General features: G+C 51.5%; 1 protein-coding gene across 1 annotated transcript in view; it reads left to right on the forward strand.

Moving 5' to 3' along the window:
* Window positions 1-12,605, forward strand: part of Igsf21 (immunoglobin superfamily member 21) — a 223,448-nt gene that overhangs the window by 178,347 nt on the left and 32,496 nt on the right. The window contains exon 4 of the mRNA XM_085690366.2: window positions 6,271-6,389. Within this exon, the coding sequence (XP_085546492.1) occupies window positions 6,271-6,389 (119 nt within the window). The remainder of the gene's footprint in view (window positions 1-6,270; window positions 6,390-12,605) is intronic.

The raw sequence follows: 12,605 nt of genomic DNA on the forward strand, positions 1-12,605 counted from the left end.
AAGCATAGAAAAGCCCGGCAGGACAGTGAGGCTTCTGAAGATGTGCAGAGCAATGCTAACTCACCTAGAGCATCGCAAAAGGCCCAGAGGCCACAAGGTGGGGCTGACCTTTTTTTAAAATGATGACCTTGTTCCTGAGGCAGGTTCGTTACTGTCCAACTCAATTCTTCTGAGGAGGGAGGTGTGCATGCAGACAAGACAGCAAAACAAGTTCCCAGAGTCTCCATTCAAGCATGCTTCTCTGTCTGGCTCCTGGCTATAGACTAAACATTGAAAACAGTGTGAGGCGGTGGCTTAATAATTTGTCTTAAAATTTTAATCAATTAATGGCATAGGAGAAAGCAGGAGGGCAAGCACTTAGAACTTGCCTGGCTCAGTTCTGTGTGCATTTGTGTGCTCCTTCACTGAGTTTTTGTAAAGATTAATCGCTGGGTCTCCTGGTTCCCCAGCAAGGCAGAAGGAGGCCACACACTTGGCCTTCCTTTGCCTGCTAGGGCTCCTAAGTCCACTACCCGTATTCTATGAGAGTCTGAGGCTCTTCTCTGTGGCCAATCAAAGCCAAGATTGGCAAGGTGAGCAGAGAGGCTAAAAGCCTTCCAGGACTTGACAAGGTGCATGTGAGATACCCTGGATTCCCTGAAAGCTTAGAGCAGAGAATTTAGGGAAACAAAAAGCCATCCTTCTCTTTCCAGCAGGGAGGAAGCATATGGCTCTTGTTACCTGGGAGGTGGCAGGCTCAGAATAGAAACACACAAGGGCAGCGGAGGCCAAATCACTCAGGAGGAGCTCAGGGAAGTGCAAGGGCAGAGTGTGGAGGGGGCAGGGAGTGCATGTGACCCCCCCCATCTGCCACCTCTGGCTTCGGTTCACACCAGGGCATCTACCTGCTCACCTTGTGACTAGCTAGCATCATGCCACATCATGCCTGCGTGCCTCAGTTTCCTCGTCTCAGCAGTGGGAGATCATAGCCCTGCTGTAGGAGTTGATGAGTTGGGGAAATGCTCCTTGAGAACACTCCCCTGTGAATCTGTACAGACCAGCACTTCTGGGGCTAAAAGCCCACCCACTGTTGTCACGCCCAATCATCAGATGGGAAGGCCAAACAGCCTTTGCCAACACCACAAGCTGGCCAGGTTGACCAGAGACTCTGGCTTTTAACAGCCGTGGCATGTCTCCCAAACACTTAGGAGCACTTAGCTAGAAGGCAAGAAGCTTTTGGAAAGGCCCCCTGGGCTGGGAAGGGAGGTGGATGGAGGTGGCTACAGACACAGAAGGGAGGGAGCTGGGTCTGTCCACACAAAGGATGAGCAGTCAGGGCAGCCTTCCTGGCAGAGGCGGCTCAGGAACTCCACCTGCCTCTAGGATCTATGTCACTGGATACTCATGAGGCACCAGCCCTAGGTAGTGCCCTGAGCCTGACAGAAGTCGCATGCTCTCCTGGGAGGTCCCAATCGGGGCTGAGACTGAGCTGGGAGTCGCTATTGATTCAACAGGCTCTGATAAGAGGGAGACTCTCGGAGTACGGATAAAGTAGCTGGTGAATATCTCCACACCACCACAAGCTCAGCCTTGAGAGGCACACAGTAGGTCTAAATGCTAGGGCACATAGTTGGTCTAGACACCATAAGCATAGATCAGGGCAGACAGTAGGTCTAGAGTCCAAGCCACATGGTAGGCCTGGATCCTGAGGTGCACAGCTTATCCAAATATCAGAGTACATGATAGACTGAGATACCTGGACGTATGGTGGGTCTAGATGTGGTTCACTCAGTAGGTCTAGATGTGGGTCACACAGTAGGTCTAAGTCTGTGTGCAGATGTGGCCCTCGGTGCCTGTCCCCGCCCCATTCCACGCTGCAGTGTCCAGCCTTCATCCTCCCCAGGATGAGGCTCAGAACAGCAAGCAAAGGCAACACTTGTGCTCCCCGTTCCCAGCTTTTCACAAACACAATTACTCGCCCTTCAGAGACGCCGTCAGTGTTAGTAAACTCCAGCCGCTAAACTGCATTGCCCCTATCTGCACACAAACGCCGTGGTTATTAATAGTTTATCGATCTGATCTCGGGCCATCACCGATGAGAGCGGCCTCCTCCCCACCCCCTCGGCCCCCTGCTGCCTGCGGAAGACCTTCTACCCAGCCTTCCGGATCAATGTGGCTCAGGGCTGGGGGCGGGGTGGGCTCTGGGCCACTTAATCCACTTTCCGAGGACAACGGTGGAAGCAAGATCTCAGGGTTTGATGAAGGAGACAGGCGGTGAGGTGTGGATCAAAGCTGTGACCTGGCAGCTTCGGATCGGAGATGAGAGCCGGGCCGAGCCTGGGGATGAGGCTGCGTCTGGATTCAGATGGTAGCTGAGATAGGAGAAAGGTGTCCGGGGACTCTCTTATCTTGGCTACTTTCCCATGATTTAAGATTATCCGAAGTAAAAATGTTATCTTATAAAGCAGGAACAAGGTGTACGCGGGAAGAAAGGACCAAGAACAGAGGGACTGTGACTGGAGGGAGGGGAGGGAGGGGTTGTGGTAGCTGAGGAGGCTCTGTGGGAAGTTCTTGGCCATTTTCTTCCAAAGGCTGAAAGCGGGTTTTCAGAGCGGTTTAGAGGGGAGTACTTGGTCTGGATTCTGCAGGGAAGGGGCATTAAAAGGTACAGAGAAGCCCCACTTAAATCCTGAGCCTGGCTGCAGGAGGGAACGGGGGCAGGGACAGAGTGGAGAAGGGGAAACAATGCAGCTCAGGACTCGAGAAGAGGTGGACGCCCAGAACCTATCCATTCACTGCCTGGGAGCGTGGGACATGAGAACCGTCACGCTTGTGCCGAGCGAATGCTCTTGGTTAACGGTCCAGCCAGGCCAGGCAGAAACCCTGGAGCCCAGGGAGGAGCACCGAGTGGAGCTGTGGGAACAGGCCCAGATGGGAAGCTGTCTTTTCTTTAAAAGCACCGTGCCACCACGTGTCCGCTGAGCTGTCTCCCACACCACCTGCGAGGTGTCAACCACACATCACCCAAACACATGGCTTGTGTTACCGTTACTTGAGCATGTCATCAGCGGAGTGACTCCCAAACACGTCCCCAGTGCTGGGGTCACATCAACACATCTGCATAGCCGCCCACGGGTTGGTCACCTGCACGCCTCCGCCGTGCCCCTACTATCTGGTGACGTCACCCGGGAGCCCATCCCCTGAGCCCGTTTCTTTACACACCCCCTGCACCTGTCTCCCTCGAAAGTCACTTAAGCAGGTCGACTGCATAATAGACACCTGTGAGGATAGCCGAAACATGTCACTTAGGGTGGTTGTCACTCAGCTCCCAGGCGCAGCCAGCACGTCGCTGTTCTCAATCTAGCTGCATTACAAAGGGAATCATTCCCAGGGGAGACAGGTTCCCTGCTGTTCCCACCGTCAAGGCAGGCACTTCCTTCTGAGAGAAGGAGTGGAAGGGGCGGGGGCAGCATCACTCCTAACCCCCCCCCCACGGAAAGGGCGCTTCCCACACTTCAGTCCCTCCTGACAGTGAGGAGACCAGATGGCAACCTCTGTGGAGTCTATGGAAATAAGGGTGTTGTTTATGCTAATGAGTGCTGGGCGCTGTGCGAGGGAGGGGCTGCTAGAGGAGCTGGCTCAGCTCAAAGTGACAACAGCCTAGGAAGAGGCTGGGAGCCTGGGGGGGGAGTGGTTTGTGGGGGGGCATAGAAGTGACTCATAAGCAAAAGAAGCTGAGACAGGCTGGAACCTGAGGTTAAGCTGCTCTTACAAGATGAAAGAGAAGCTCGGAGCAGGCAGGGGGGGGGGGGGGAGGAAGGATTGCTCGGAAGGAGCTTCCCAGTTCAGGAGTCGCCCGCCCGGGAAGAACCTTGAGCTGATAAAGGCCTCTCCACTCCCCTCCCACCATAGGCCTCTGCAGGAGGGCTAGGCTGCTTAGGTGGCAGAGGACTATGAACAAATACGGGTGTCTCCCCTGGCTTTCTCCCTGCTCTGGAAATGCAGAGTGCTCAGAAAGAGGCCAGTATAGGTTGGGATGTGATGAGATCTGAATTTGCCCAGTGTAGTACCAGGCTGAGGCTTCTGCTGACCAAAGTTCCTGGATACTCCTTGGCAGGAATTCTCTCCTCTGGGGGCATCACAGGGTGAGGGTCACCCATGGCCTCTGGACAGGTGGGTGCAGTGCTAGCAAGTATTTCTCGAAGTCTGTCTTCACTCAGTCCCGGGATGTGTCATCTCCATTTTTTTATAAGAAAGAGGGTACTCAAAGGTATGGCTTTCCCAAAGTTCCATGGATTCCACACAGGGGGAAGCAACATTTGAACTCGGTTCTTTGCAGCCTAGATAGCAGAAAGGGGTGCCCTGATTATGACCATACCCCAGGAAAAAGAATGGCATACCAATCTATTCTAGAATGACCTGACCCTGTAGACCCTGTAGAAAGATCTAGAACAGGAGTCATCAGACTCCAGTCTGTTTAGACACAGCTTGTGAACTGAGAATGTTTTAACAATTTTTAAACGGTTGGAGGAGAAAAAAAAGTGTGAGTATATTCTATGACATGAACATTCTGAGTGGCAGAAAGCTTGATAATCACAAATAAAGTTTTGTTGGAACCCTGCACATTGATTGGTTGACAGATTCTCTTCAATTGTCTGTGTGTTGTGAGGAAACAGTGAAAAATTACAAGAGATCAGATTTGAGACTTTTTTTAGATTTGTTTTTTAATTGTATGTGTATGAGTGTTTTGCCTGCATATATGTATGTACCCCATGTGTGTGCAGTACCTGTAGTGGCCATAAGAGGGAGTCAGATCCCCTGAAACTGAAGTTACAGTTAGTTATGAGCTGTCATATGGGTGCTGGGAATAGAACCTGGGTCCTCTGCAAGAACAACAAATGTTCCTAACCATTGATTCATCCCTCCCAACATCCAAGGGTGTGTATGTGTGTGTGTGCACACACGTGTGCGTGTTTGTGCATTTGTGTGTGTGTGCATGCATGTGTGTATTTGTGTGTGTGTGTTAATCTGCCTATGTGTTTCTGTGTCTTGGGGGTGGGTGTGCACATGAGGGGTCAGAGATGTCAAATTAGATTCCCCTGGAGCTGGAGTTATAAATTGTTATGAATTATCCAATGTGGACCAAACTCAGGTCCTCTGTAAAAGGTCCAGGCTATCTCCCCAGCCCCAAGACCAACTTCAATGGGGAACAAAGCCTGAGATATTTGCTCTTGAGTCTTTCCAATGCAAAGGCAAGAAGGAAGTTTAGGGGGGACTCCCACACAATAGGTCTGGGGACCTTGGAGGCAGAGCCAATAACCCTCAGTCCTCTTACCCTCTGCTAAGCACACATATTGAAGCATGAGTGTGAGCACTGGTCAGTTTTCCTCTGTCCCTGTCCGGGGGGTGGGGCGTGGGGTTCCTTGGAGACAGAAACATAATTGTGCTTCTTTTGGTGTCCTTGGAACTGGGCATATGGTGTCCATGGCAGTATGGCAGTATGAAGGCAGGACTCCAAGGTCTCATGGTGACATCTTACACCTTAGCTGTATAAGGTGGGGTAGTCATGACTGTCCTGTGCCATAGTGTTCCTCTTTATGGAATGTAGTGATCAACCCCTGTATTGTGGCTGTGATAGGTTACATGGGAACGGTTGTTTGGTCCTCAGCTGGTGGAACAGTTTGGGAAGGATTAAGAGGTGTGGCCTTGGAGGAGGTGTGTCACTACAATGGGCTCTGAGGTTTCAAAAGTCTATGCCAGGCCCAGACTCTCTCCATGCCCCCTCCCTTCAGATCAGCTACTACTTCAGCACCGTGATGATCATGGACTCACCCTCTGAAACAATACGCCAGCCCCTAAGTAAATGCTTCCTTCTAGAAGTTACCTTGGTCATGGGATCTCTTTACAGTAATAGAACAGTAAGACAATGGTAGTTGTGAGGAACGAGTGGGGTCAGGCCTCATGCTGGTAGTCACCCTCGAAACCTGCGTCACCCACAGGGCATCCTAAGAGTGTCACATGACCAGCCCAGCAGCTGCTCTTGGGCACAGATTTAGCTCAGGGCAAACATAGCACTCACTGTCCCCCTTAGCAGCACCGGACACAGAGCCTGTATACAGTAGGTGCTGCATAAATGCCGCCCATCCTCCCAGCCCAGACCACAGGTGTGCAAAGTCTTCACCGAGTGGATGAGTGGAGCCTGAAACAAGTGTGCATGGGGGTTGGCCTCCTGGCACACTGTCTGCTCATCCTTGTGATACAAGCCTAACCTTTTCACCTGCTCCCCCGCAGGCTGCCTGAGGTCCGGATCTCAGACAACGGTCCCTATGAATGCCACGTGGGTATCTACGACAGAGCCACCAGGGAGAAGGTGGTCCTCGCCTCAGGCAACATCTTCCTCAATGTCATGGGTGAGTCAGTGACTCGGGAAGGAGGGACGTGGGCGTGTGCATGCACACACTTGCAGGCTCACAGGAACTGTCCCGGGACCCTTTGTCAAATCCCTGTGGTTTGTGTACGGGACCCTCTCCCATCTACTGCTGGGAGGAGGAAAAGGTCAGACTGTGACAAGGCTGTGACTGTGGAACCTGGTCCCAACAGCCTCTTGCTAAGGACCCATTCTCTTCCCAGCCTGTGCCTGTGCCTTGTCCCTGATCCTCATGTATTCGGCGTGTGACAGGCTGCCTATGGATTAGACTAAATGAGTCACCGAGGAAAGAATGACTGCTGTCCTGAGACAGCAGGCTACCACAGCCACTGAGCCACATTTATAGAAGGTTGGCAGGGGATGTCGTCCCTTGAGCCATACAGCTGTAGGCCCTGTGGCATAGCATGGCTAGCGGAGGGAGGCCCTGAGTCTGTGGCCACTGCAGCTGCTTTCCCCAGCGGAGGCCAAGGCTGTATCAGCAGAAGCCCTGAGAAGCACGTTCCCTGAGCATCTTCTACAGGTGATGACTGCCCAGGAGCCTCAAAGGAAGGAGCCCAGCACCTCAGCTGTAATACGAACCCTCCCCCGTGCTCCTCCCAGGGCTTTTCTTGTTGACGTATTTGGTCGGTACGATAAATAACCAGACCAGCTCAAGAACAACAGTTACATTTTTAATAATTACAAAAGGAGCGGGGGGACTCACGCTACCAGAATGGGAGGTCTGAGAGCGGGTGCGCCTACCTACCCTACCTCGGACTCCAGGTGGCCACACCCTAACCAGATGTGATTGGTTGAGCTTCCCCATCATTTTCTAGGGGTGTAGAAAGGCCAGAAAGTCAGAAAACATTCTGGGTTGAGTATGGGGCTCCAGGGCTCTCACCCTGGCTCTGTGCCTTAATTTGTGCAGCCGTGACAGGGGACAGAGTACTAGTATCTGTGTCTAGTTGATGTGACATTGGCTGGATCAACCCTCACCCAGCCTCAGTTTCCCCATTGGAAATGCAAGACCTTGCTGTGAGTGGTCTCCAGAAGTCCCACCAGCATGATGCTCTTGCCAGAGGAACCGCCATTCTGTGGCCACTCCCCTGTGGGAATGCTGGGGCTTGGCCTTGACCCAGTCTCTGTGTCTCTGTTTTTCTTATCAAATAATATTTGTCAGGGCAACAAAGCCTGTTATACTCTGGCAATCAATGAGAACACAAAGGCCCTGCGGAAAGTCCTCGATCTAGGGAAATTGAAAACCTCCAAAGGCCAGACCTCCGGAGCAACATTGATCCCACCACCGTGGCTTGGGGAGAGGTGGCATTGCTGGGCAGACCGGCCGGCTCCTCTGACAGAGCATGCTCAGAGCTCAGCCCTGCGCTGACCACCCCAGGGAAGAAACACAGCTCAGCCTGCATCATCAAGGGGCTCCCAGTTCAATGAGAGAGACAGGTCCCACTATTTACTCATCAAATGTTTATGGAGCATCCAGGGCACCTGCTCCGGGCCCAGACACAGGGACAAACTTTGAACAAAACCTACGTCCCGGTCCTTGGTGTGTTTGCAGTGCAGGGTGTGAGCCAGGCCTCAGACACAGGCGCAGATGAAGCAATACAATGGCAGGTGTCTGACAGATGCTGGCAGGAAGTAGAGGAGGGCAATGGGCAAAGAGGACACGGGAAGGAGGACGTGTTAATTAGGATGGGGGGCCCCAGAGGAGGCCAAGTCCCTCTGCGACCACTGGGCACTTAGCCAGGTGCTCACACATACCCACGGACCATGTCTTTCCATCCTTACAACTAACCAGGCAGGAAAGACTATCATGAACCCCATTTTGTTTGTTTATTTTTGTTTTCAAGACGGGATTTTATGTAGCCCGGGCTGACCTCTAGTTTTCTGTCTAGCCAAGGGCGACCTTGAACTCCTAAGCTTCCCGCTTCTGCCTCCCCAGTGCTGAGACTGAACCCAGGGTTTCATGATTGCAAAGCGCATGCTCCACCCACTGAGCAACACAGCTGGACTTTTGAGGAATATTTTGTAGATGCCTCTTTCGTAGACTACAGTGTTTATGAGTCATCCGAGGAGTGAAAGTTCTGGAAGCCTGGAGTGCTTCTGGTAGTAGCAGGGACAGTGGGAGTGTTTTGCCTTTCTGACTTCCCAGGGCCTCCTATCTAGAGTCCACCTGTCTCTGCACTTCACCGGGGAGGAGGAGCCAGGAGCTGCGGTAGCCTTGAGAAGGGCAGCAGCCACCCGCTGTTTATGCCACCTGCAGAAGTCTTCCCTTCAGTGGCATTGCATGCCACCCACCCATGAGGTCACTATGACAGTATACCTTCCTTTCTGTGGGGTCTGCACCCAGTGCCTCAGCAACTGTCAATCAAAATTGGAGCGGGGGGGGGGGGTATGATGATAGGTGTGTTGGGTGTCCTTGCCCATGTGTGCACACAGAGCCCAGAGGAAGGCATCAGGTGCTTCTATAACTATTGGCCCAGTTGCAGGCTCCTTCCATGGACTGGAAGTTTGAGTTTGTGGCTAGACTGGCAGACAGCAAGCCCCAACAGTCCTCCTTTCTCTGCCTCTGTGTTGGGCACACTCAGAGCATATCCAGCTTAAACAGGGGTACTGGGATTCGAACTCCAGTCTTCACGTGTCCACAGCAGGTTTTTTTAACTACTGCCTTTGTGCTCTCCTTGATCGCCAGAGTATTACAGGCTTTGTTGTCCTGACGACTGTTATTTGATAAGAAAAACAGAGACACTGAGGCTAGGTCAAGGCCAAGCCCCAGCATTCCCACAGGGTAGTGACCACAGAATGAGCACTCCTACCCAGCTCAAAGAGATTTTACTTTTATTTTTCCATGTTTGTGTGTGTACATGTTTGCTTGTGTGATGAGTGCATGTACGTGGGTGCATTTGCATGTGATGCTGAGAGTCATCCTCAATTGCCCTTCTTTGCTATTCACGGAGGCAGGGTCTCTCAATCAAACACAGAGCTTGCTGCTATTACCAGTCTGTCTATCCAGCTTGTTCTGGAGAATTCCAGGTGGGCCACCACACCTACCCAGCATTTGCACGGATTTGGGGAATTTGAACTCCATTTCTCATGCTTGCAACACAAGGTCTTTAACCTGTTAGCCACCTCCCCAGCCCTGAGAGGCTTTTTTGTTTGTTTGTTTGTTGCTTTTTTGTTTATTTTTAATTATGCTTCCCCCAACTCCACAACTTTCTTCAAATATGTCTGTGCCAAGGTCAGTTTCCAAAATTACAGGCCCTCACAATATATCTTATCTTTGACCATGCCTGGCTCCTTTCTTGGTGTCTCGGAGACCCTCCAAGCGAGTAGAGACCGTTCAATGCCCAGGTCCCCTTTGTATCATGAGGGTGTGACAGCTAATAGTGAGGCAGGATGGGACCCCAGATCTAGGAGTGCAGAGAGCCTCCCAGGATAGTGAGGAGAGGAGCCGAGACTGTGGACAGGGCCCAGGCCACCTCCATCAAAGTCACCGCACGCTGTCGGTCGGCCACAGCATCTCACAGAGGCCTCTGGGTGGAGATAAACCTGAAAGAGCGGCTGTAATTTCACGCCTATCATATCCTGCTATGTGGTAGGAAAAGACATTTGGGAGGCCCGTGAGCGACACTCAGGGTGTGTGCTGCACACGGCCATTAAAATGTTTTTATCCAAGCTGCCGAGAAATCGTGAGCCAATTTGAGAGCTGCGTACTGGGCTCTGGGAATAAGTTGCTTGCACACAGTCACGGGAGGATGGTAAAGCTGCTTCCTGGAGGTGCAGGTCATGGGGGTGAGCGTGTTAAGGGGCTTGCGTTACAAGCAATTAAACATAATGAGGCCTGGGCTCTTCACCCCTGTCGAGGCTGAAGTCTTCCTCCTGGGTGGCCGGGGTGCCCCCTCAGGTCATAGCATCTTTCCTCTGCTGGTCCCAGCTCAGTGCACACGCCAAAGCTTGTCACATGACCCTCCAAGGGCTCTTATTGACATGGTTGTCCTTGTTTTACAGGGCAGGGAGCAAAGGCCCTGAGAGTTAAGAGACCTGCCCTATGAGTGACAGAGCCTGGGGCTAGGAGGTCCTATCTGGCTTGCATTGTTCACACCCAGCAGCTTTAACTCCATTCATACTCCCAAGGGAACACCCCTTACCTTTGTCATAGGTTGTTTGTAACCCAAATACCCACCATCCTAGGGTGTAGGACAGAGGCCTCACTCACAGAGGCCAGGCTGGAGCATCTGGCACTGGACTCAGGTGGGGTTGTGGTACCCAGGTGAGGATGTAGGAGTGTAGGTGGAGTTTTCTTTCCCAGCTGCCAGTCCCAAGTAACCACAGATAGGCTTAATTACAAATGCTTGGTAGATAGCTCAGGCTTATTACTAACTAGCTCTTACAATTTAAATTAACCCATTTCTGTTAATCTATGTATTGCCACATGGCTCAGGGTTTTACCTGTCCTTGTGCATCTCTTGCTCCCTCTGGGTCTCCTGCGACTTCACTGCCTCCACCCTTCTTCCTCCTAGCACTCTGATTGGCTGTCCCACCCACACTTCCTGCCTGGCTACTGGCCAGTCAGTTTTTTATTAACCAATGAGAGTAAAACATAGTCACAGTGTACAGAAGGATTATTCTGCAGCATAGCAGTTTAGAGGTGGGAGAGCAAACATCCACACTGCCTCCATTCCTCTTCCCTCACACCTCCCCTCTGCTGCCCAGAACAACCCTTTCCACTCAACCATTCCTAGCAGTGCACTGGACTTGAAGTCCTGGGGACAAACTCCAGTTAAGTTAGTGTCTTCTTCTGATATATCATTCAACTTCCTTTCCAGTTAAAAAATAGTATTTAATAGTTAATAATGCATAATGTCTTATTTTGAAGACAGGGTCTCATGTCGTCCAGGCTATCCTCAAACTCAGTGTGTATCCAGCAATGACCTTTACCTTCTCTTTTAAGAAAATGTATACATTTTTATTTTATGTGTGTGTTTTGTCTGTGAAGCATGTGCATGCATTATCTTCAGAAGCCAGAAGAGGGCGCCAGGTCCCCTAGAACTGGAGTTGCAGATGGTTGCTCACTATCATGTGGGTGCTGAGAATTGGACATAGGTCCTCTGCAAGAGCAACCAGTGCTCTTAACCACTGAGTCATCTCTCCAGCCTCTTGAATTTCTAATCATCCTGCTTCCATCTCCAAAGGGCTGGGGTTATAGGCATGCACCATGCCAGGTTGTATGAGGTACTGGGAATAGAACTCAGGGCTTCTCTGCAAATGCTTCACCAGCTGAGCCCAGAAGGTCTTTTTTGTCCAAAGAGATCAGAATATGACTCCCTTGTCTGCCTTGGGTCACTTCTCGTCTAATCTTCATCTGGCAAGTGTTTAGTGAGCAGTTAGCAAGCATGTCCAACCCTCAGCCCACAGGCAGGGTGTGTGGCTCTGGATAGTTATGGATGTGGCCCACCAAGACCTGGAACTTCCTTGAAGCCTGTGAGATACATTTTGCAGTTTGTAGATGACAGCGTCATATGGCAAGGTCAAAAAGTCAGACACGTTTGTGACGCTTTCTAGGTACCATCCTGTGCACTGGAAGAAAACGGACAAAAGTGCCACGGACTTCAGGTGCAGCCCAGAATGTGGGTTCTGAGCCTGTGCCACACTGTCACACAGCGTGTGCAAATGTGGCATAGCGGTCAGGGACCAGCACAGAGATGTGGGTTGTTTTGAACAGGGCCCCTTGGAGAAGATGGCATTTGGAGAAGGTACAATGGCCACTCGAGAGTCCCTTTCTCAGCAGCCTCCAGCCCCAACCCTGTTCTAGGCTAGGAGTCCAGTGTAGAGCAAGGCAGAATCCTCACCCTGTGACCTGCCTTTCAACAGGGACGACACAGCCTGAGATCCACACATGAACCTTCAAAAGTGTGCTCATTGGAGTTTGTGACCATGAGCTGGTAGACTATGGTCCCAGTGACTGGTCGCTGGTGACTGTCACGGCCTTCATGGCTTTGCTCCGTGACCCAGTCCTCCTTCATGCGAATCGGTCTCTGTGCCACGTGGTATTTCTTTCCACAAGGTTGTGCCACCTTGTCTACTTTTTTTTTCTTTCTGATTTTATCTTATTAGAGTTTATTTTAAGACTGGGTCTCACGTAGCTCAGGCTGGCTTGGAACCAAGGATGGCCTTGAACTTCTGATACTCCTGTGTCTGCCCCCAGATG

The sequence above is a fragment of the Myodes glareolus genome, chromosome 6 (assembly GCF_982192425.1).
Source record: "Myodes glareolus chromosome 6, mMyoGla1.1, whole genome shotgun sequence".
NCBI classification, from domain to species: domain Eukaryota; kingdom Metazoa; phylum Chordata; class Mammalia; order Rodentia; family Cricetidae; genus Myodes; species Myodes glareolus.